We start from the raw sequence: 25,410 nt of genomic DNA, 5'->3' as shown, positions 1-25,410 counted from the left end.
GAGGGAAGGGCGTGAGTGGTTCTGTTGGGAAGGATGAATCAGGAAAACCTTATAATTGTGATTGCCTAGCAAAAGGTTTTGAGAATATGGAACCATAAGCAAGATTGAAATGAAAGCCATCTTTGAGATACCAAACCTTAGTTACTAAATAACTAGAAGACAATAGGATGGCCGGCCGAAAGTAATCCCCTCTTGACAGAACAATGCCTTCTGCTGGAGACCAGGCCCAAAGGTCAGAGAAGACCCTGCTAGCTTGGCAGAAGGGGTCCAAAGAGTCGTTTTTGGGGTTTAAAGTATAACACATGATGGTAATGGAATGATTCCTACAGGCTATATGTAAACGCTATAGGATTTGTATATTGTATTAGATTGGTTAGCGGAAATTAGAATATTCAACAAAGAAGATTTAGTATATTGTAAACAAGAAATCGCTCTCTTACTACCCTCTCTTACCATTCTCTCACCTCTCAGAACTCTTACTACCCCCCACTGTCTCTCTGCCCTGCTCCAAGCTGTGGCTGGCAGCTCCTGTCAGGGCCCTTTTTACACACCCTATGCAATAAACCGCAAGTTTCAAGACCTGGCTTATGGAGATCTCTGTCTGTCATGACCGTCCTGACCACTGTCGCACTGTACAGTCTCCTACGTGATTCCATGGGGAAACACCATCTTCTGCTTTCCTTCCCACGGAGGGATGAAGGTGACAATTTGTAGTCATACTGAACAAGGCTGGGCCACAGTGACATGTCAACAAGTCCAAGCCGTAGTCTATATCATATGCACCAGCTAAACTATATTTAGCTGTTTTTCTCCATATTTTACCGCCTGGTTGTTTTTCTGCATATTTTGCTGTTTCTTCACACGCTTAGTTTTTTTTCTGTGTATTTCTTAGTTTAGACCAGTGTTTTTAACAAGTGAAAAATGGTTTGTTCTGTACTCACCTGCAGTTCTGTGAAGTTGGTTCAGCCCTCCCTTAGCCCCACCCCTCTGGTGCAACCCCATTGGCTGCAGCTCAGTTTCCCCGCCCCTCAGCCGAGGTGTGAAATTCCCCGCCAATCCTTGGTTCTCCCTCTTTTTCCCTGGACCTCATTCAGGAATAAACCTTGGGTTATCCCGGGAAGGAGAGCCTCCTTGGTCTTTTGCTTTGTCCATGCCAAATTCCCTCCATCTCTGACCCAGGGCTAGCCAGAAGAAAGGTCAGAGAGTGGGGGATCATGGCAGCAGCCAACACAAAATGGCGTGTGCTCCTCACAGGGCAGTCCCGTCAGGAACAAACCCTGGGGAGCAGCGAGGGGGGTCCCAAGGGGCTGCAGTGAGCTCAGGCTGAGGAGAGCAGGAGCAAGCAGCTGGCACTCACCATTGACGGTGAGGCGGGCCTTGTTGGAGTAGGTGGAGCCGAAGTGGTTGGTGATGACGCACTGGTAGCGGCCCTCGTGCGCGAAGGTGACGTGCCGCAGGTGCAGGATGGTGGTGCACTCCATCACCTCCCCGTCCTTGGCGCGCACGTGCGCGAAGTTCTCGATCTCGGCGTTGTGCAGCAGCTCGTTGTCCTTCTTCCAGGCGAACACCATGGGCGAGCTGCTGCTGCTGGCGGCCAGGCAGGTGAAGCGGATGTCCTTGCCAAGCACGGCCACCGTCGTCTCGGGCTGGATGATGATCTGAGGCTTGGGGAAATCGTCTGGGAGGAAACAGCAGCAACAGTCAGTGCTGGACTGAGGGGAGACTGGAGCAAGGCAAGGGGTGAAGTGAGAAATAAGCAGTGCTCTGTTGAGCAGGTGTGCCATACACAACTCAGCTGAGTCACTGGTTTACGTGGGATTGTTGTTCCTCTGATTCCTTCAGTGGCTGAGATGGTCACCAATGACCTCAGACACCTACAAGACACCCAGCTCCTTCACCAACTGAATCTGAGAAAGATGCTATGGTATCTTTCTATTGTATGAATACTACGGTGTGAAGAAAATAGTCAGACCACATTCAGGTTGTCCTCCCTTGCACAATCCATGCATGAAGAGCATGACTGAAATTAAAACCTCACCTCCAGACCTGCATTGGCATGAAGTAGGAGTGGAGAGGGCATGTAAGGGGCTGCAAGTGTCACCTCCCAGGAAAATCACTCACAGGAGGTTTTAGTGAGGTGGGGATTGGTCTCCTCTCCCAGGCAATAGGCTCAAGCTGTGCCAGGAGATGTTTAGTTAGCTAACAGGAAACATTTCTTCCCCCAAAGGGCTGTCAAGCACCGGAATGAGCTGCCCAGGGACCAAGGACTCGGTGGAATCACCATCCCTGGAGGTATTTAAAAGATGTGTCAGTGTGGCACTCAGGGCTGTGTCTGGCTGTAGTAAGTTAATGGCTGGATTCAAAGATCTTAGAGGTCTTTTCCAACCTAAAGGACTCTATGACTCTTAAGCAGCTCAAAGCAGAAGCAGCTGCCTTTGCCTGTCACCCGACCGGGCTGGAAAGCTTTGCACACTCTCTCTGCCCTGAAGACTGTTGGTTTTAGCAAAGTTCCAAGCAGATTCATTTATTAGGTTTCTACAAATGGTGTAATTTAATATTTGACTAAGGTTTAATTAAACAGCCAGGCCTCTGGAAGCAGGACTACTAATGCCCTGGAGGACTTGGCAGGCACGGGGAAGCAAAGCTGCTTTTGCTTTGTGATGTTGCTGTGGGGATGGAGCCCTGAGGATCTCCTCTACCAGATGAGCACAGCAAGCCTCCCTCCCAGCCTGCTCAGACAGAGGCCACCTAGGCAGAGCATGTCACTGGGGGATCAGGAGGGACACTGGAACAAAGCTTCTGCTCCGTGTGCAGTGCAACTCATGCGTTCAGCTCAGTTAAAGAGTGTTTGCAAAAGCTCATTTTTCCTTCAAGCAGCTCCACCCAGGATCCTCACTGGCTGCTCCATTGCACAGGGTTTGGCTCCCAAACCTGGCCTTTCTTCTCCCCAAAAGCTGGATGCCTGAGCAGCATTGATTTGGCCTCTTCTGATGATTTAAATTTCGTTTTCTTTATGAGAAAGGTAGTAGATGTTTATGTGTGCTGGGTATTAAGTAAAGCTGCTTTGAAACCATAGCTCAGGTGCAGAGGCAACTGCAGTATTTGGGTGGGCCTTACTGGCCCCCTGGCCCCAAAGCAGCAGCTGTGATGGAGGGATTCTCCTCTGGGTTTTAACTCTTTGCTGTCTCCAAAAAGGAGAAAAGGTGGGTGAAGAACACAAATCCACAGAACAGCTCGGAACACTGCAGAAGGAAAAAAAAAATTACAGCTGCAGTCTTGATACTGTCAGACTGAGAGGAGTGGGGAAGTGTCTGGGCAGCCCCATCTGGAAGTGGAACAGGCTTTAGTCCCTTTTGATTTAATACTCAGGGAGCCCTGTAAGGAATACTCTGGATGCAAGCAATGCACTGTGTGGTTTTAGTGGGAAATAAATTGCAGCCAATGACAAATTTTTTAAATGCAGGCTTGGGCTTCCTTTGATCCCACTGAATAACAAAACAAAACAGAAACCCTCTCATAATAACATGCTGGTACTCAAAGAAAATGTTTCCCAAGTGACTCCTACCCTTCATACAACCTCAAAACATGCAGACAAGACTTACCACACACAAAACTCTCTGGCTGGATGGCAAAAATGCTCTTGCTTTTCAGTGACTCAGGATGGGCACAGGTGGCCTCCACAAAGGACTGCAGCTCCTTCTCCACTAACCACTGGGGCAGCCACTTCAGCTGGCAGTCACAGAGGAAGCTGTCACTGTTGATGTGGCTGCAGGGAAACCAAACCAACATGAGTTTGGTGCTGTGAGTCCTGGGAGGCTCACAGCCCTTTCATGTTAAACACATTCCTCCTGCCCCCCCAGCACGGGTGGAAGGAGGAAAAAGGACTGCAGGGATGTCCTCGAGGCACTGATGATGTTACAGACATGACATATTTAAACAGAATTTCATTTCCACATAGAGAAACCCCCTCCTGTACTGCAGTGGCACTCTGCAGCACCTTGTAATTATTCACCAGCTCCCAGAGTGACCCCCAGGAACAGACAAGCAGTGTCAGTGAGTTCCTGCTCTGCCTCTGTGGTTTGAGCATCTTTGGTGGGGACCAAAACACCAGCTGTTTTTCTACCCAATACCTTGGGAAATGAGCAGAAAAGGGAAAAAGATAGAAATTGACTGGAGAGGGAGGGAATATAGGGATTTTTCAAAGCTGTCCACTTTGCTGTTCTAGAAAGATGTGTAGCCTCTAACACATATGATGGCATAAAACCCTCCTGGCTACTTGGGACAGGTCACGAGATCCCTCAGCACACTGTGCATGTAAATGTCCTCTATTTGAACTTCTCCATTTTATAAACATTCCTTCACAATATCTGAGATCTCACTATCTCTTCCTAGTAAGATCAATCTTTCATCTCAATTTTGTTTCAAGTGCCAGTGAAAGTTTTTAATCACACAACAGACACACAGTGTTTATCTTCTTCACTCCCAGTCACTGGTATCGAGTGTCACTGCCAACAGTGACCATCTGATTCCCATTTCCAATGTCAGGAGCAAGAACCTCTACCTGCCCAAACACCAAATAAATGATTTTCTGTTCCACAGACACTGCACTACTCCAGAGCATGGCAACACACTGACAGTGGATTAAATATTTACGGGGAAGAAGAGAAAAGGAAACCAGGCAAGACTGGAAACAGTGTCTGATAACAGTGCAGAGCCCCAGCCTGGAGCACAAGCAGCAGCTCTGATAACACATCCGTATTTTTACACCAGAAGGCTGAATGACAAGTGGATGCAGTTCAAATGGTGCTTATCACTGCAGTATCAGTCCTGTGTGTGAACCCTGAACACAGCTACAGCAAGGGAGCAGATGGGCCACTGGGAATTAAATCCATGGTGGTGTGAGCAGGAGAGCTGGCTAACAGGACCAGGGCTGGACTTCCTGAACAGAATGAATAATTGCACAGGCACAAACCTGCTGGAAGAACCTATCCCAATGATCTAACTTCACTCACTAGAACATGCAAGACGTTCCCGTGACAGCTCCTAATGTAAAATACCCCAGAGAGGAGGACACAGGGGAGGGGGCAGTGAATGGGTGCAATGTGGGTACAGCCCTGCTGCTGCCCCCATGCAGGGCCAGGGATCCACCGTGCTGAGGGGTGAGCAGGGAATCACTTACAGCTGCCGCAGGCTCCTCATCCTGCCAAAGGCGTCGGCTTGGATGGAGCGGATGGCGTTGTCCCCGAGGTTCCTGCAGGACAACCATAGGCAGTGTGAGCACAAGGGGTGCTCTGGCTGGGACAGAGCCTCTCCACATTCATTTCAGCAATGACTCCAGCAGCAGGTCATTTGGTAACTCCTTGTTAAGGCCTTCTGCACTTACAGCACATAGAATGTGCCTCAAGACACCTTGGTATTATTAAAATATTGCTGAACAATAACCAGCCAACAAAAATTACACTTAACTGAATCATTCCCTACTCCATCTCCTCACTACACTTTCTCAGTCTGAGCTACCTCCATCATTCATAGCTCAGAAATTCCTCAGCCCCTCCATAACCAAAGATAGTCAGGAATGTGGTACCCCAGGCTAGACCTTCAGCAAACATAAAAGAAAGCAAATACTTGTACTAAGCAGCATCTGAGGAATTATTTGAAAATTACTTGGAGAGGATATTGTTTGGTTTAAAAGAACATCCCAGTATTTCAAAAGGAAGGGGTTAAGAGTTTCCCTCACAACTATTGCTAATTAAAAAATAATTTGTTCTCTGAAAAAGTACAGTGTCAGATTTAGGGCTGAAGTTTACTAAGTGACATGTAGGGCAGACAAGCACTGTTTAAAGAGGACAATCTCAGTAGAGCATTAAAGGCACCTTTATTTGGGAATGTACTCCCAGTCAGGCAGCCCAAATCTTTCAGTGTGCTGTCAATGGCCATAACATTTCATACAATCAACAGCCAATAAAACATGTAGAGTACAGTCACATATACTTTAACTTGTCTTAATCCAAGAAAGGAGGTTATTCATGAATCACTGCTGGAGTCATCAGCCTTGGGACACAGAAAAAAAATTACAGAGAGGCAGCCAAAATTTACTTCTTGCAAATGGCTCTAAGGGGGCTGTGCTGAATGGGGATGTTCAGTGGGGATGGATCAAAACCACTCATCTGCAACACGTGTCACTGCCAGAGCCTGGCTTTAGGAGGAAGCTGGGGCAAAGGAGGAGAGAGTGCTGTCTGAACCAGCCAACAGCCTGCAAAGCAGTAATGTGCAAGTCAAGGTGATACTCTCAAAAATTAGGAGCATGCAAATTTCCCATATGTTCTATAACTTTGTTCCTGGCACAAAAAAAGGCCAAAGTTGAGGCGGACTTATAATGAGAAGGAAGCAGGTGGCCCCCACAAATGGACTGGCTTCTCAGTTTACAAAGACACTATTAAATTGCTAGCAGATTTCTCAAGCAGCTACTTTTGGCAGACCCCCCTTCCCAAACTCTGAGGCATGGTGGGTTACTCACAGGTGCTCCAGAGCCTCCAACCCTGAGAACGCTTTCTTGGCCACCGACTTGATCTTGTTTCCAAACAGAGTTCTGCAGTTTCCAAACATCCAGTGCCAGATAAACAGAAAGAAAATGGGGAGAGTGGGACAAAAAAAAAAAAAAAAAAAAAAGGAACACAATTAGTGTGGCTTTATCTGATATACACACTCAGAGTAAGTCCCAGGAAATCTGAACTGCATAGAGATTAAGAGGGCTGAAGCACACTCGCTTTCCTGCTCCTGAAATGAAATCCTTTTATCTGTATTTGAATTTAATAGTGATGACAGGGCAAAAGGGAATGTGCCATATCATGTAAAAAGGCAGGTTTGCTCCTGTGCTTGGGAACCAGCTTGCTGAGTAACAGAAGGTCCCCTCTGTTCTTCACAGGCTGCCTGTGGACAGGATTAAGTGCAGTGACAGCTTAACAAGATACTGGTCTCTCCCCACAACACTTTTCATTTCTGACTTCTTCCCAAACAGGAAAAAGAGTGGTAATTTATTCAGTGGTGCTTGGCCTGAGCAGCTACCAGCACACAGAGCTGAGGGCTGCCCCTGGGCTGCACATTCACACAGCAGCTGACTGGAGGCACTGCTCTTTCCTTCCTTGCAAATGCAACAGCAAAACAACATCATGCAACAGATCACAGGCGAGGGATAATTTCAAGGGGCAAAAGGGAGAACAGGTAATGTCCAGGGCTGAGGAGTGGGCCTGTGACCAGAGAGCATTCCTGTGAATCAGCAGTGGCATGGGGACCATCACCAGGAAACAGCCAGCTGGAGAGATCCCAGCCCAGCTGCCATCTCCAGAGCAACAGCTCTCCATAAATATTGACCAGTGCTAATGGCCAGGGGCAGGGTTTGTGCCAAATGGATGGTCCCCTCACCTGTTTAATGAAACATCAACCAGTGCCATTAATTAGGAACTGCTTTCCTTCCCCAGCTCCCTTTGAGGTTTATCCTCCAGGTACATCTGTTATCAGCACATGGTGTCCAGGTGAAAAAAAGGCACATCTGGTGCTGCATTTGATTTTGAGTTTTCCTTCAGGAGCTGTCCTTCAATATAGGGTGTGACCCACTTCTGTGCCCTAAAAAGACTTCAAGCTATGATGGCCCCACTGTCCAGGGAAAGAGAGGAGTACAAGATGGAGCATGTGCAGCCATTCCATGAGCAAATACATTTCCAAGAACTTGTCACGGCTTTCCACAAAGCACTTTTCAAATGTCAGGATAATCTGGTTATATACTGGCTCCCAGAAAGCCCAGTTTCAAATACCCCCAGCACCAAAGGATGTGTGCAATCATGTGTGCCACCATTTGGTATAAGGGATGTTGCATTAATGAAGGCTTTGAAAAATCCATTAGAATGATTAATACAGTAAATAATTTACTATATGTAAACTCTGGTCAAATGGCTGCACCCATACACACTGATTTCTGGAGCCATATTCCTAAATAAGTGTGCTATAAGGACAAGGTAAGGATAAAATAAGGATTAAAGGAAATAGCCTTAAGCTGTGCCAGGGAAGGTGTAGATTAGATTTTAGGAAAAATTTCTGCAGAGAAAGGGTTTTAAGGATAAGAGTTACCATCCTTGAAGTGTTCAAAAAACAAGTGGATCTGGCACTTCAGGACATGGTTTAATGAGGAACATGGTGATGGTGCTAATGGTTAATGGTTGGACTTGAATGATCCTAAAAATCTTTTCCAACCTTATGCCTGACTCTAATGGAAGTTAGATGGGCAGGTGCTGTTGAAAAAATTATGCTGAGCTTGGGTTTGATAGCTGCAGATTTCTATTATTTTTTAGTGCATTTTGGACTTTGAAAATTGGAGATTCTGCTGTTATCTGTTTAGTTATCTGTGCAGAGATAAGCAGAATATCTGGGGAAGGGAATACACAACTCCACCACTGTGTAGGTGTACACAGCTTGATGCCTGGACATGAGAAATATCTAACACACATAACAAGACAAGCCTCAGCAAACTCATTACTCCTTGCAACTTATTTCAATTAAGTGCCTCTACAAATCTGAGAGTTTGAACCTAGCAGCCCCATCAAAGGGGTGTGGAAGGCTGGAATGTGAAGGCAGCAGAACACTGCCACAATTAGCCATCCCACTGCTGGCCAAAGCCTCCTCCACGGGGCAGAGCCAAGCACCAGCTCTCCTGGAGACTGCACCAGTGTAATTACATGCCAAGCACACAATTCATTGCAGTGTTTCCTCCTCCAGCCAGTTTTGCACCTGCAGGAAGATCTCACTGAGTGAGCCATCAAAAAGCCAGTTACATTTAGCAGCTTGAATAATTAGGAACCTCCTTGTTCCACAGTGATTCCACCGGTGCTTTTTATGCTTCAGTGCTTCTCAACTCCCTCTTTCTTCAAGCAACATTTTAATTTAGGCCTGTGCTCTCCATCCTGGAGAGCTTCATATATAATTCAGGGAAGGCTAAAGTGACTGGCCTCTCCATCTCTGTTTAACACCTTCATGTCAGCGAACAGCCCTCTCTGTGCTAAATCCTTTCAGAGGCTAATCTGTGCCAGATCAAAGGGGAACAGCTTTTAAGGCAATCTCCACAGAGCTGAGGTGATTATTAATTCATTGGAAGGTCTCCTCTGAAGTGGCCATTTATTTTGTTTGTATGCTAATGCATTTAAAGCAGCTGATGGTTTAAACACAGGCCCTAAATCACACTGTGAAATGTTTGTTGTAAGGGCTGATCTTTTATTGACAAAAAAAAAAAAATCCTGATACTCACTTCAGCTGTAGAAATCATCAGTTTGGGATTTATGTGCTGATAAGCTAAAGCAGTTCTGAGAAGACCTTTTTAAAAGTGACCACTCACAAGTATTCTCAGAACATCTCAAGAAATAATAATAAAAAGTAATTTCATGTTCTGAGCATTTTTTAGCCTTACATGGTGGCTGACAGTGAACAATCCCAGTGAGCTGTCCCACAGCAGTTCACTCTGTTATAAGTAATCAAACCACTCCTGTCTGCCCCAAACCAACCTGACCCACATGCTTTTCCAGGCTATGAAATGTGCTGCAATCCCCTGCACAAACCTCCCCTGCACATGTCCCTCAGCCTGATGACAGGCATCAGTCAACAAAGGAAAGAGAGGTACAAACCAAACTCCCTCAGAGCTGCACAAGCCCTCAGTGCATCCTTGGCTACTGGCAGCCCAAACCAGCCATCTTCTGGAGGTGTTCCTTGTGCTGGGTGATAAACACCACACCAGGCAGGGCATTCCACAGGGGAGGGCAAGAGCTGCTCTGCCCAGAGCTCCCAGCACACAACCCCACAGGCTGTCCCTGCTCCCCTCCTTCCTCCTCCTGGCCTCTGCCTGACCCCCACAGCTCACCAGGGCTCACTGCTCCTGCTTTCCAAGACAATCCTTTTGCTGAACTCTTTCCTTTGATGCTGTCTCCCCTGAATTTTTCACCACTCTCCTGTTACCTGCACCCAGCATTTCTAACATATCCTGATCACAGGACCACTACTTTTGCTCCCATGCCAGTGGCCCTGTTGGAGGGATGTACCACCAGGACAGCTCTCTCTGCTCCTTTCCATCACCTTCCCTCCCTTTTCAAGCAGCATTACAGACTCATAATCCCTACAGCCTGCAAATCCCACTGCACAAACTCTCTGCTTCCATCACCCTTTCAGCTGCTCACATGGTCTCTCTCACTGGTTTCTTCAGACAAACCAAACACTTCAGTCAGACAGCCAAGGACTTGTCTACCCACCACATCTGCTCCTCTGCCTTTTTTCTGGCAGTCATGGGAAGATTCCCTGGCTCTGCATGCACAGCAATTCTTCCTGACTTCTCTCACCCACACACTACTTGTGCTTCCCTGCCTGGCTCCCCCTGCCCTCAAATCCTCCTCTGCCTTCTGCCCCACTTTACCTGCAGCTGCAATTGGTCCCCTCTGCACAGACCCAGAGACTCCCTTCAGCAACCACCAAATGCCATGTCTGTCTGTGACTGCAGATTTTCTCTAAGCACTGCACATCTCCACAGGCCCTGCCTGGCTCATCCCACTCCCTGAGGAGTGTGTGATGAGAGTGTGACAATGTGCCCCTGCCAGGAGCCATCCCAGCCATCTGCTATCCATCGAGGTGCTTTTACTGCACCTCTGGCTGTGCCATCCCAGCATCACAGACAGCAGCACGGGGGGTGCTGAGAACTTCAACAAAGCCAAGAGGTAATGATTAGAGACTCTTGATTTGTCACAAGCCATCAGAGACTGCTCTGACAGGACTGATTTATATCACCCCTTTCAAATGGAGCAGGGACTTGTACAGAGCAATGTGAAAATCCCTGCCAAGGCCAGGCAAGCCATAAACATTTGCAAGGCGCATGCTTGCCTTGGGTTTCTTTTTATCTCTTTAAGAGCCTGTGCCCCATGGTGCCTTTTATTGTCACTGCACATGGAACTGAGCCCAAAAGATCACTCTCAGAAGGAGTATCCCACAGAAACGAATCCTGTTTCAATCCTCTGCTGTAACAGGAAGTGGGGTGATTTTTCTCCTCTGTTTATTGTTATTTGCTGCATCAATCAGTGCCTCACTGAAGATTGCAAGGGCTCATTTTTGTCTCTTGTTTGCTTTTAGAAGTGAGGAATGGCTGTGCTGAGTTTTATACACGAAAACAGCTTAAACTTCTCTCTGTGTCTGAGCTGCAGTGTGCAGCACTGTCTGTTCACCATTCAGAAAGGAATAATTGCCTCATACCTGCTTAAAAACATCAGTGCTTGAAAACCACATTTTGCAGTGAGCCTGCAAAACTACTACAGCTCAGATTTTCTGTTGATTTCTGTCTTGTTCCAAGGTGAGGGAGGCTGCATAAAAAGGGACAGACCCAACCCCACACAGGCACACAACAAAAGTGGCTTGCAGAATTCAAGCCCAGGGATACTCACAGCTTGCTCAGGTTTTCCAGGCCTGTAAAGGCTCCATTGGTATCTTCTATTGTGCCTGAGATCTCGTTGTGGTCCAGTTCCCTGGGGAGAGGACAAGAGAGAGCTCAGAATCAATGCCTGAGTCCCAATGTCACTGTCACAAACAAGTGGAGGAAGCTGGAGAGTTCCACATGAGAGCTTCCCATTTTCTCCTGACAGTTATCAGAAAATGCAGAGTCTTGCAGCCAAAGCAGCACCAATCACTTCTCCTGCACTGGCACATGGTGGGATGGTGCATTCCAGAAAGAGCTCTGGCTTGTTCCTACCTGAAACTACCAAGTACCTTTCTGTCCTTTTCTAGTTCTGCACATCCAAACACAAGGAGGAAAATGAAAATTAAGTGCCAAAATTAAACAGAAAGAAACAGTTGTCCTTAATAGCTACTACCACAAAATAAGATCACTTGGGGTATTCCAGTGCATACATGGATTTGTCTATAGCTGAATCTTAGGAAAATTATTTGGTGGATTTTCCAAAAAGCTGCATTTTTTCTGACAATGAACTTGAAAACTCAACAAAGGAAAGCACCAGCATCACTACACCAGCCTAACTCTGTATAACCAGTTAAAAAAAAAAAACCACCAAGAGAATTCCTTTTTCAGAATTAGCTTCTTTTGGCTTTCAAATTGACCATCAATTACAAGAGTCAAAGAGGTCTGAAGAAAAACAAGCACAAAGAACAAACACAGAGATCCACAAAAGCTGTTTAAACAGACTGTTTAAAAATCCTTCCCTCCCTGCTTTTAAATACAGCTAGCAATGAATACCCAGTAACACAGACAGAAATTCATCATTTCCAATGTTAAGTAAAAAGAAAGAAAAACTAAATAGGCTTTGTTGGTTTTGTTACATCACTCTGATTTAAAACCTGGCAAAACAAACCACCAAAGCAAACTTCACCACCCAGATAACCCCTGAGCCCTCAGGTTCTCTTTTTGCACCTTTTGAAGATGATTATCAGAACGTTTACAGATTAAATAAAAAATATTAAGACCAGAAAAAGAAAGACCAAGTCCCCCTGCATTTTGCAACACTCCAGACACAGCCATCACAGTGTGGCTTCTGTGCAGCACAAACACACTCACAAGAAGGGAAGACAAATTTAAAAGGAAGACCCAGTTTCAATATGGGAATGGTTTTCCCTCAGCTGGCTCAGTCTTAGCTCCTTTCTCTGCCTAAGGGTGAACTGAAGATGTGAAGGGAGATGGACAAAAGCCACAATTGCTGTCAGCTGCCCTAAGCCTGAGACCTGAATCCACATCCCTGGAGTGCCCTGGCCTTAGCCAGCATCACTGGGGATGTCAGGGTGATCTGTGGCACAAAAACTCAACATCCCGTGGGGTGTGAGCCCACATAATGCTGTGGTGGCCAGAGAGACAGTGCAGGAGAATGCTTTGATGTGCTGGCATTATCCTAGGAGAGTGCCATCACTATCCTGGTGGGACAGGAGCAAACACATCCTCCTGCAGCTCAGCTTCTCCATTTTCCCTATGGTTGCCAAGCCAATGTCCCTTGTTCTGTTTGTTTTTTAAGGGAAAATCCCTTCTCAGACATTTCTCCTCTTGAGTTTCACCACAGGCTACTGGTCTTTGGAGCAGCAAACCCTTTCCCATGGCAGAGGCAGACAAGTGAGAACAGCCTGTAGGAGCTCTGACACACACTTTTATTAATTGACTGCCACACATTGTGTTTTCTTGAAAAAGGGAAAGAAAATGGTATTGCTTGTTCATCCAACTCAAAGGTTTAGTGTTAGAAAGGAGGAATAAAAACCTTTTTAACAAATGAGTGAAAATAGAGAGAGGGAGAAAAAAAGAGTGGGGTATTTTGGCCCAGCTCTCTTTGTACTGCAGCTCCTCTCCCAGCCCCTGTTGCCAATTTCCTATTCTTTCTGGCTGGCTGAGCTTGAATGCTCGAAGCCTTGTTAATCATTGTGCTCAGAGGTCTCTGGGCCTGACCTCTATTTGAATAGCTCCACATTTCAGCAGTTTCACACCCACCAAAGGCTCCCCAACAATAGCCCATCATTAAAGCATGCTCAGCTCTTTTTCACCAGGTGCAGGACCCAATAGGCCTTTCTCTTTATTAAATTAGAGCTCGCTCACACACTCCCTCTCCACCTCCCCCCTCTGCCCTGGACATAAAAGAGGCTCCACATTCACTGCAGAGCAAAGGGAAGGACCAGCTTCCCTTCCCCTCCATTTTCCTTTGGAAACCTTTAGTTCCGGTCCTGACAGCTGCCTAGAGAGGTCCCTTTCTGAATGCCCAGTGCCTGAAAGGCTTTGGCTTAAGTTTAAAAAAAGCAAACAAAACCCAAACTCGCTTTCCAGTCACTTCCTTCACTATGAACTCCAATAAAGAAAAGAGTAAGATGCAAAAAGTACTGTAAAGAGGGGAGATTTTTCTGTTCCCATTTCCTTTTAATGACTGGGGCCACAATGGGCTTCAGAAGAGGAATGAAAGTATCAAAGTGTGTTTTTTTCTTTTGAAGGAAGAATTAAATCAGTTTGCTGAACCCAACCAGCCTGGGAACATGCCTGGTGCTGTCACAGGGACTGTGAGAACTTTGTGGTGTGCCAGATGAAGGTGCTGAGCCTGCAGCTCCCAGAGAGAGCAGGAGAGCAGCCAGCAGCCCTGCAGCTCCAGTAGAGACAGAGAAAGCTGCAGGAATGGAACTGCATTCCCATCTTCTGATGATCAGAAGACAAGCCCAGATGTAGTTCAGTCTAACACTCAGCAGTGAATAATGGTACAATGCTACACCTGCACCCCACAGGAGGTCACACTGATCTGTCACTGGGCTTTACCACTCCTAAAACCTTACAAGCTGGCATTTGGACTAGGCAAGTTCATTTCCACAGGTATCACATTTCCAGGTATTATACTGTGTCAGTGGTTTTAAAATTAATTAAATTGCCATGGCCAGCACTGGATGGATCATTTTTGCAATTCAGTACTAGGGTACATAGAACTATCCTTGGCAACTTTTTGGTTTTTCACAGAGTTTACCATGAAAATCAGAGCACAGAATGTTTCATGGGCCCAACTGCACTAAAGAGAAAGACTTTTGGTTACTTGCATGGTACCTGCAAAAGCTTCTTATTTCTGTTACTGGACTGAAGGCTGGGTGAAGCTTCATGTGTTGTTGCACTTCTGCTACAGTCAGATCCCAAACCCAACCTCTACGATTTTTTTTGTTATGCCATTGTTTTCTTATTAACATCATCTTAGCCCATAATTTTATATTTAATATTCAATTTAAAAAAAAAAGAAGTAACAGCACAGAAGTGCTCAATAGCACATTTAAGGATATTCAAATTTCCAATGCTGTCAGTGGAAGGAATCATTCCCTGCTCCTTCTGACTGCAGAATGACTCAAAAGAAACTAAGCTTTTCTAAGAATTTCACTTAAAGTCAATATGATAGTAAGTGAAATACTGCTATGAGCTGCAGGAATGAGACCTCAGGGATTTTTGGTCAGCTGAGCTGGCTTCAGGAACCTGAAACTGCCAGACATGGGCACCCAAAGCATCTTCAAAGCAGAACCATCTGGCAGAACACGAGCTGGGGAGGGAACATGGGTGTGGTCTGACACAAGCAGAGAGCAACTTACAGGACACGGAGGTTTTTGAGTCCCCTGAAGGCCCCTTCTGCAATGTGATTGATGGAGTTGTGGCTCAGCCTCAGCACGTGCAGGCCCCCCAGGTCTGCCAGGCTCCCCTCGTCCAGCCTGCTCAGGTTGTTGTAGGACAGGATCCTGAGGGGAAAAATGCAACAACAGCCCTTGTCAATCCACTTTGGTGTTTTCCAAACTCCTCTGTGCCAAGCAGTGCCTGCCTCCCCCAGCCACCTGACAGGAGGTGATGGGTGGGTGGGAATGGAACAACTGGGTCAGGAAACAACTGCAGCCTGCAGGAACTGCCACAGGAACCCCTGGGGGAGCCTGGGTGACACCAAGGGGGCAGGAGGCAGCTGTGGGGACACTCTCTGTGCAGAAGTGACTGAGAGCAGCAGCCCAACACACACACACACACACACTGTGAGGCACAGCAGGGAGAGCTCTCCTGCAGCTGGGGCAGGGTCTGGGAGCACCAGCCATGTCCCCACAGGTACACTCTGCTCAGAGGGCTGTGCTCAGCTCCCTCTGAGGCCTGCAGGAACAGCAGGCCTGTCCCCACGCCCTGGGAGGTGCAGAGTGATGTCACACAATGGATCCTGGCGTTCACACTGGCTCTTGGCAGGGCTCTGTGTCAGGAGGTGCCTTATCCTTCTGCACTTGTGCACAGCCAGCCCCAGGCTCTGGGTGGGGGTGCCTGGGCTCCACCCCAGCCCTGAGCCAAAAGCATTTCACCACAAGGCAATTGAATGCTTCCTTCCAGCACAGAAAGGAGGTGTCTGCTGTAAACCAGCCACCTTTCCTTCCTCCACTCCCCTTTGTACACGAGCACAGTTTGCCTTGAATCATCTCCACTTACAAGTGACTATTGGAGGGTTGTTTTTTTACCTAGTTTTCCATCTATCTCTTCTCCTTGCCTGCATTATCTCTGGTCTGGGAGATGTTTTTAAGCACTGCTCCTGTTGCAGTTGGAAGCTGGCAGAAAGGCAGCTACTCCTCTGTCCCAGCAAGGTCCAGATGAGACTGTGCAGATGTGACACTGAGGGCAGACTTGGGCAGCCACCTCACACACTGTGCAACCTCCTTCTATCCAGATTAAAGCTTGGATTGTCAAATGAGGGACTTCTCAGAGTAGCAGAAGGCACCAGATTTTCAAAACCACCTTTTTAGTGACCTGGGAGTACAACTCACTTCAAATGATGTGAGGGTTTGGGCTGCTCAACTTTTGAAAAAGTGAAACAGCTTTGAACAAGCACTGAAATTCTTCACTGTACAGACAAGTGAAAAAAAAAAACAAAACTTCACTGAGTTCCAAACCTCCAAATTCCTCTTCTAGTACTGCCTGTTAATGAGTCTGCTTAAAAATGTGTCTAGGGCTTGGGTGAAATTCACTGCAAAGCCAGAACCTAAGTCCAGACACATACTCCAAAGCACTGAGAGTGTCATTTACTTGGCAAGGGTGCTGTCTATCTTTCAGCTGTGTGAGTGTGCAGAGGGCAAGCTCTGGAAAAAATTCAGCAAAGATTAATGAGCTTGAAGGTATGGGACAACATACTTTCATTCCTAAAGAAGCTATAGTGTTAGTTATGGAGAACTGGCATCTGGTCAAAATTATGTCCTCACCTGCTATTAAAGAATTTGGCTTTAAAAAAAAAAATTGTTCAAAAGTAATCCTAAACCTGGCTGAGAAAATAAATAGTTCCTTTTGATTCCACACATAAGAGTTCCTGCTACAACTGGTGAAGGCATGTTCTCTCTATTTGCTTGGATGTCACCCCAAGATGGACAGACAGCAGCAGGACATGGAGACTCTCTCAATGGTGTCACACAGGGAAGGTTTCAGAAGGTTTCACTGCACCTGGCAGTGGCTTCTTCAGCATGCCAGGGCTCTGTTCCTGCCACAGGACAGGCCAATTTGCAAAAACCAAAACATCAGGTTTCCCCCCTCTGCTCAGCAGGGTGGATTATCTGGTTGAGAGAAGCCAGCAGATCTCTGCTGCTTCCCCAACCCTGGCATCTCTCTACCAGTGAGAAATCTGGAATGAATAAATGGCAATGTTTGTCTACACAGCCCTTCCAGCCTGGTGAAGTCAGAGATTATGAGCACCATGCCAAAATTGGTACAGAAAGGGGTTAACCAGAACCCTGTTGTGCCACTGGAGTTGCTGCTGCCAGCCTGTTCTGTACATCTAACAGACTTCATTCCCATTGACCAAGCCACAGGTAAAATGGAAAGGAAAGACCCAGCAGCCAAGCCACCATGTACCTCTGATGAAATCCTGTGCTCCCACTGTGGATTTTTCCATGATGCTGATGCTCTAGCACCTGACTGGTGAATACAATCAGCCCTTTCTCATGTTCAGAACAAGGCAGAAGTTTTCGTTCCTTGTCAGCTTTTACATCAGACCAGAACCTTGGGGTCACGTTCTGTCCCAGCAACTGAATGAGAGATAACTGCTCCTGCAGATGACCAACTCCCTCCTTAGATTTTGAAATTCATTCCCAGTGTTTTCTGGTAACTGAAACCCAGTAGATTTAGCAACAGTGAGCAAGAATCTCTCAATCAGGAATGAAACATAAACAACTAACCAAGTGCACAAGTCAGTCTAGGTATATCTGTGGCTTCCTTTCCTCACCCTTGAATTTCAGCACAGAAATTCCTACAGGTACTCCCTGGCTGTGGGAGTTTCAGTTTGCAGATCTGATGGCTCCCTGCAGCAGCTTTACCCTAAAGGCAGCACCTGGAAGAGCCTGTAGTACTCTGCAGGGATGTGCTAACACCCACACAATCACCTTTCCCATCTCAAGCTGCAGCACAGCCCTGCCTGTCAGCTCAGGCACACCCCAGTGCCTCACACCACCTCACACCACTGGGCACTTCCAAATCTTCCCCATCTGCACCAGCATGGGTGAGTCCTGCACCTGATTTCTGCAATTACTGCTTGGAGGACAGCACAGCTCACTGCTAGAACTGCTTGTTGGATGAGATCCTAATCCATTCCCAAGAAAAAGGACTCAGCATGACAAGCAACCTCCAGTCTAAACCTTGAGGGTTTGCAAGACTGTGTCATGCAGAGAAGACAAGCTTAGCTCTCCCTAAAACTGTTCTGACATTAGCTCTGTGAGGTGCAGATGGGCCTTACCCATCCCATCTAACCCAGGCTGAAATAAAGCTCAGCACAGGCACCAGGTATTTGGTCCTGAGAGCACAAAGCTCTCAGAGCTGTGCAGTGCAGTGATCTGCATTTGGCTGCTCCAAGGATTCAACTGTGAGTGCCTTGGTTCCCCTTTTCTTGATGCTTCAGATTTTAACAGACCAAAGACAGAGCACAGTTCCAGTTCTGATCTGCTGCCTTGAAGATCTCTCCATTATCACTGCCTCAATCTGGCAAAATATCCTGTGATGATCTACATGTAAAAGAACTGCAGCTGTCCATAGACCTGTGCCAGGCATGGGCAGTTCTGCAGCAATTTGAAAAATTAGGTAATTAAACAACCACGAGTGTATTTAATTAAAACCGAAAATAAAGTACTTCCTTGTGCCCCCCAAACAAATAATTTGGATTCAACAGAAGATCACAGGGCTAGTAAGTTAATTCTAAACATAAAGAAATTGCTTGTGTCATGTCCACCTATCTCTGAATCCACAGCCCAAAGGTTTCAGGACTCAGGTGGGCAGACACCAACCTCTAGTGTGACTGGCAGCAGAAAGTTGCTTTACCATGCTGCTTTTGGTGGATAGGAAAATCCCTAAAAATATTTAACATTTCCCTGCAGCAAGCAGAATGAATTCCAGTTCCACTGACCATGTGTCAAGTTCACAAAGGAAAAGGCAAAGCTTTCCACACAGCCCCACCAAGGGGATGGCAGCTACTTCTGTAAATCCTGCAAGCACCCCTGTGTGTCTCTTCAAAAGGCATTAAGCAATGCCACAGACACAAAAGACACCCTCAGCAGCAAGGCTTTCCTTCATTTTTCAGCCTGTATTTCCAGCTGGAAACCTTAGGAGAGCAAAGCCAATGTATTTACTTCTCAACAACTGAACCCTACAGGAAGCATGAAGTGTAAATAGGAGAAGCAAGGAGAACTGCCTTTAAAGGGCCAAATCTCTGCTGGTTGAAAGCATGTCTGTTGTTTGTAAATACAGAGGATAAAGCAAAGCTTCCTTCAGGCTGTACATGGCAAGTTACAAGTCTTGTAACTTGCTAGCTAAAAACGTTGGCAAGCCACAGCTCACAAACTCTCCAGGTCTTCTGGCACTGTGCACTTTTAGTGGGTTCTAGCCTTTGTTTCTGGTGCAAATGTCTTTTAACCAGGTGCTCTGAAGGTCATAACATCATAAATAACAAGGGCATCACTTAGGAGCCTGCAATTCCTGCATTTCTACAGGTTGATGCAGTGGCAGCTGTAAGCCTTGAGAAAATTCCTTACTCCCCTCTCTCCTGCCAACATCACAGAACAAAAACCAACTTACAGCTCATGCAGCTTCTGGCAGAAGCTCCAGCCATCGGGGTTGATGCGGGATATGGAATTGTTGCTGAGGTGAAGCTGGTGCAGGGAGGAAAGGCCATAGAGAGAGCCACTGTTCACTTCTGTCAGGCTGTTATATTCCAGGTGGCTGTGGAGAAAAATCAGAAGGAATTGACAGGTAAGCAGCACTGGTCAAATGCTGAAAGAATTTCCAAAAATAACTGGGATTTTAGCCATTCCTACACAACTTTCTACATACCCATGACACATGCATGTGTGGGCATTCATTACTTGTCAAACAAAGATAGAAATTCAAGGATGATACAAAGGAAATGCCCAGAAGGAGATGTGAATGGAGAGAAGCTCCATTGCAAGCAAACTGGGCTTAAAGCATCCCATTCAAGTTTGTATTTGCAGAGTCTCAGCTGTGTGACAGCAGCACAAGAAACATGCTGCCTTCATCACCTGGAACCTTGCAAACACACCTGGAAGCCAAATGTGTTGGAAGCTTCAGGTATTTCTCTGCAATGACTAATTAATTTATTCTCTGGTATGGAAAGAAAACATCACCAAGAATGGCCAGCGTGGTTTCTAGATATCTAGGTATGAGGTGGAATAACACTCTCTATAACAGTTTCCAGTCAAACAAATTTGCAGAAGCCGTATTTAAAGAATACAGAAGGTATTTAAAGGTACAGAATGGTACAGAATGCAGAAGGTATTTAAAGACCAGTTGAGATAAATGCTGAAAGTTCAAATTGTCAAACTTTCAAAGGAGTAGTGCCACAGCTTTAAAAACAGCACTGTTTTTGTTGAACACCAGTATTTTATTTAATTAATTAATTTTATTTATTCACTGCTGAAGCAGTGAGCTTTTACAAACCGTGGGTCAGCTGAACAGAAGCTGCTGCAGCAGCTCTGGGCATGCAGGACAAAGAAAGAAGCTCAAGAAGTGGCACAGGCACCCACTTCCCTGCTACAACACAGAGAAGGACGTGACAGCAGCTGAAGCTGTTAAGGAAAAAGAGCCCATTTCTCCAACTTACAGAACTTGCATTTTGGCCAGGCCCCAGAAGGCCCCATCAGTCAGCCTGCTGATGTTGTTGCGCTGCAGTTTCAGCACCTCCAGGCTGTCCAGGCCCTGGAACGTCAGCCCTTCGATCAGGCGGATGCGATTTCGGTTCAGCTCCCTAAAACCACCAAGGCCACAGGGGTTTGTTAAAGCCCAGCCCTTTCTCACCAAGTCATCTGTGCAGCACACAATGGGGACAGCAATGCCAGCAGCTCCTGTGTCAGTGGTTCCCAGGAGACAGCAGGACAGCACCGGAAACTTTCAATGCCAGAGCCATCAGGGGAGGCAGCTGGGTGCAATGCTTAAACAAACTCACCCCAGGACAGGCTACAGAGAAATAACAGAGTGCAGCAATCCCTCTTCATCCCTCCTCTCTCTGCATTTCTTTTAAACCACTGATCCTTCTCATCAATTTTCACACTCCATCCTCCAGACACCATTTGAACCAATACAGTGCAACGTTGGCATTATTTCCTTTACAATCCATTGTTTTTATAGGACTTGTAATTGCCCAGTAAAAATGTGCTCTGAAGCATTCAGGTGCCCCAGAAGTGTGGGCCCAAGAGGGAACTTTATGGCCAAGTCTGAAAGGAAGGCTTTCAGTCACCCTGACAAATGTCACTTCTTTTTTTTCTACTCTCAGAAACTAACAAAGAGTGAAAGAAGCTTTTTCCAATAACAATGTAGTCTTAGAATTTGTGTCAACAAAGATTTCCAGACTGGTTCATTAAATTTCTCTTTAGTTTCCCCATGTAGGGAAGGACCACTAAATTTTGGCAATATCTTTTTTTCTGAACAACAATATGAACATCATCACAGCACACTTTACCAACCTAACCCAGACACACCAGGTGAAAATCCAATTCTGTAAAGTCTGTGGAAAACTTCAACACAATGCACTAAAATCTGAAGCTAGAGTTTTAAAACTGATACTTTCCCACACATACAAATATTAAGCTAAGATTAGTTCCCTATTCAGTGTTTGTGTTGAGGAAAATGGTGGAGGTTACAACATCCAAACTTGTTTTGGAAAAGATGAAGAAGCCATAGAGACTTTAAGCTTACTTTTCAGCTGCCTAAAAAAACAGTGTTGAACTTGCACTCAAGTTGAGTATAATTAAAGTCAAGCAAGCAATGAAGATTTTGCAGGCCTGAGTCCCTTGTTGCACTGCACTTCCTGGGCTATTAGTGAAACAGGCTTTGCCAGAAAACGAACTGTACACAAATTCTACAACACACCAATCTGGGTAACTTGCAATTCATTCATGTTTATCTGCAGAGTTAAACAACCAGCTCTGGGGCTGTCATTAAGAGCACCAATTACTGCATGTCTCAGTGCAAACCATGCTCCTAAACAGACTGAGTTGTTTTCATTACAGTTCTGCACATGATGCAGTCAAACACAGTGACTTAGAAACCCTCACTCAATGGACAGTAACTTCCAACTGAGAGGCAGCAGACTTTTCAGATGCATATGCTATTGTGCCCTCATCCCATCCCATCCCAAACTGGCTACAAATTCTGCAGGTGTGCAGACACAAATGCACACACACTCCTTGGGCACACCCTGGCTTGAGGATCAACCAAGATCAATCAAGAGGTTGACACCAAGAGGTGCGAGTTCCAACAGCATTTGTGGACTTTGTGTTAACAGACAGAGGTAGACCTTTTGCCTATCAAATCTGATGGAAAGATTGCAAGGAGCCTTTTGCAAGGAGCCTTAGGCTGGACCCATTTCTCCCACAGCAGGAGAAGAAAAAAGCTCAATCACTAAGTGCTGCTTTTTTACACATAAAGCATGTTTATAGCTGCAGATGTCTGTGTGTTCCCATGCAGGCAGAACAACAACTGTGTGTGTGTTAACTCATCTGAGTTGCAATTTTCTCTGCCCAAATATCACCTCACAGTTTAACTACTTTCCCTTACTGCTTTTTTATTGCCACATAAAGATACCTGTGTGGCCTTGACACACTAACATGGCAGCTGAGTTCTGTCACTCCCAACAGAAACGTCACAGACACCAGCAGCTTGCAAGGGAATGGATTTGTCTCACTCTGTCAAGTGCAAAAGATGCTGATGTCTGCTGCAGCATCCCTCCCTTCCTCCCTCCCCACCTGATCTCAATAACGGCCTGAAAAGCCAAGAGTTACAAGACAAAAAGGACACTCTCCCAGAACTGGCAGAGGACTCCTGCATAGTGGATTCTATATTGCATAGACAGTAGGTGAGGAAGGGTGACATTTGATGTGCACACCCCCAGGGTCACTTTATCTCCACAGAGTGTGGCTGAGCTTACTGAAAGTGGACATTATTACTCACAGCTGTATCAGCCTGGGCAGCCTGAATGCCTTGACAGGAAGCTGGGTGATCCTGTTTCTGCTCAGACGGAGGGTCAGCAGGGACCGTGACAGGCTGTCAAAGGCTCCAGGCTCCAGGGTGCTGATTCTGTTGCTCCCCAGGTAGCTGCAATAAATCACAGCAGAAAAATGAACAGTTCTGTCAGAAATCACCTTTTATCAGCATTTAGTTGGTCTGCAGACAAGCTGGTGAAACTGCAGAGATGGCTTCAATCCAGCTGAATTTCTGGCTGCACAAAGGGCACAGGGGCTTTCCCAGAGCCTGTGATGGATGTGGAGGATTGCTGGACACTCCCAAAGAGCTTCCTGACATTCTCCTACTTGAACAAGGCAATCAGGAGAGGAAACCAGAAACTGGAGACTATTCCATTGCAGGATGATGCTATTTATTCCCCATTTTTATCTCAGTATCTGTCCCACAGGTCTTTCTTATTTGGATTCTAGTCTGAGCCACAGGGGGCTGTTTCTGGAGGACAACAGGCAAACATCAGTCACAAATCCACTCTTATACCCTCTTGCAACCAGGAACATAAACTTTAGTGTAAACTTTAATGCAGGCAGACTATTGGCCTGCACCTCTTCAAAGGTACCTAAAATACAGATTATTTCATGTTCCTCTGAATAGCCAAGCATCCTGTTGGGAGGGTGATACTCTACTTGACCCCATTTTCTTCAAATAATCAGAGACATTTCTGTTCTCAATATTCAGAAAGCCACTTTAATGATGAAATAGTTGCTCTCTCTCCACTCTTCTAAATGCACATGGGTCTGCAGTTGTAGACACTCACACATGAAGGATGTAGGATACCTGAAAGATACCTTTTCTCTGCAAAACAGTCAATAATAATCTGCATTCTTTATAGCTACATCAGAAACCAAACATCCCTCCAAAAATAACCTGACAACAGTGACAATGTGCTGCCTTCTAACCCTGACAAATAATCCCATACTTCTTATGCTCATTACTTCTTTTTTTTTTTTTTTTTTTTTTTTAAAAGGTTTGAGGCCCTTTCCTCTGCTGTGGTAACTCAACAAAAGCAGTTCCCAAGCAGAAAAACTCACAGCTCCTTGATGTGCAGCCCCTGTGGGAAGCAGCCGTTCCGGATTTCCGTGATGTCATTGAAGCTCAGGTCCAGCGTTTCCAGGGCAGCGAAGGGCTGCAGCCGGCTGCCCTCGATGCTGCGGATCCTGTTGTGATGCCTGCAACAGGCAGCAGGGGAAAAAGAGACTGGTTAGTTCTTTTAGAAAAACAGAATGAATATCTGCTGCAGCAGGCCCCCAGGCTGGCCCTGAGTTTGTTCACTCAGAGTTTTGGTGACTTTTCAGCAGCTGTCAGAGGAGAAACCCATTCCAGAGAGACATTCCCTGATCCCCTGGCTGCTCCTCTCCTCAGGTGTCTGCATGCTCCCAGATACTCTCTTCCTTCTACATAACTATTGACTCCACTCATCTGTTTTTCTCCCATTAATCTGGGCTCTCCTACAAGCCTGCACTTCCAAACTGGATTTGAATCTCAAAGGCAAGGAGTGAAGATCAGTGGCTTAACCAACCTGCCAAGGCTTTATCCAGAGAAAGTGACTTTCAGAGAAATAAGTACAAACTCAACAAAAGTTACATAACATTCTTAACTCCTAAGGATTCTTCTGAAAATTCCCAGCTTTGCACTGTGTTACAATGGTTTGCAACACACAGAAAAAAGAAGCAAATGTTCTTGCAGGGGTTTCCTCATCTTTTGCTGCTTTTGTCCCACTGCAGGATTAGGACAAGGCTGCAGGATCAGACCCTGCACTCATCACCTGTGTTTGCTGCTTACCAGGACAGCCTGAGGCATTCAATCTAAGGTTTTTCTTTACAGAAAAGTCCTACAACTGCCCTCAGTGTTTCCACAGCCACCAAACAGTTAAATACCTTTAGACCTCATCTGTACTCAACAAGGTCTAAGTAAAAATCACCCCTCCACACTGAGTCCTTTCCTCTGACTCCTTTCTGGCCTGAGTCAGTAGAGAACAGTAATCAATTAAAAAATTCATTGTGCATTAGTCACATGAGGCAGAGCCCATGCCTGATGTGAATTCAGACCAGTCACTGATATTACTGGCAAGGCTGTGAGTGAGGCACTCCAAACAGAGACGCTCACCAGACACTTGGGAACTTGCTGAATAATAAGACAGTAAAGAGAGTTCAGACAAGCCCTGTGCCTCAATCCATCCAGATACCTACTGGGAGAGCAGAGGAGGGCAGAGCACAGAATGCAAGTCCCAGCTCCCCTGACAAAGCATCTCTCAAACAAAAACCTGAGCCATGTCTGACACAGCTTTTCAGGCACTGAAGCTTACAGCTGTTTGGGATCCCATCTTCTCCAGCTTCACCCCCACTTCAGGCTCTCCCAGGGGCTCA

General features: G+C 46.2%; 1 protein-coding gene across 2 annotated transcripts in view; it reads right to left on the bottom strand.

The window, feature by feature from the left end:
- Nucleotides 1-25,410, bottom strand: part of LRIG1 (leucine rich repeats and immunoglobulin like domains 1) — an 87,933-nt gene that overhangs the window by 9,133 nt on the left and 53,390 nt on the right. For both annotated transcript variants that reach the window (XM_056501254.1, XM_056501255.1), the window contains exons 4-13: nt 24,076-24,213; nt 22,976-23,119; nt 20,631-20,774; nt 19,589-19,732; nt 15,112-15,255; nt 11,463-11,543; nt 6,518-6,589; nt 5,180-5,251; nt 3,603-3,766; nt 1,358-1,678 (exon numbers count right to left, since the gene is read on the bottom strand). In XM_056501254.1, the coding sequence (XP_056357229.1) occupies nt 1,358-1,678; nt 3,603-3,766; nt 5,180-5,251; nt 6,518-6,589; nt 11,463-11,543; nt 15,112-15,255; nt 19,589-19,732; nt 20,631-20,774; nt 22,976-23,119; nt 24,076-24,213 (1,424 nt within the window). The remainder of the gene's footprint in view (nt 1-1,357; nt 1,679-3,602; nt 3,767-5,179; nt 5,252-6,517; nt 6,590-11,462; nt 11,544-15,111; nt 15,256-19,588; nt 19,733-20,630; nt 20,775-22,975; nt 23,120-24,075; nt 24,214-25,410) is intronic.

This window comes from Oenanthe melanoleuca, chromosome 12 (assembly GCF_029582105.1).
Source record: "Oenanthe melanoleuca isolate GR-GAL-2019-014 chromosome 12, OMel1.0, whole genome shotgun sequence".
Classification (NCBI taxonomy): Eukaryota; Metazoa; Chordata; class Aves; order Passeriformes; family Muscicapidae; genus Oenanthe; species Oenanthe melanoleuca.
The sequence above is the reverse complement of the archived record's forward strand: the minus strand, read 5'-3'. Positions and strand labels throughout refer to the sequence as shown.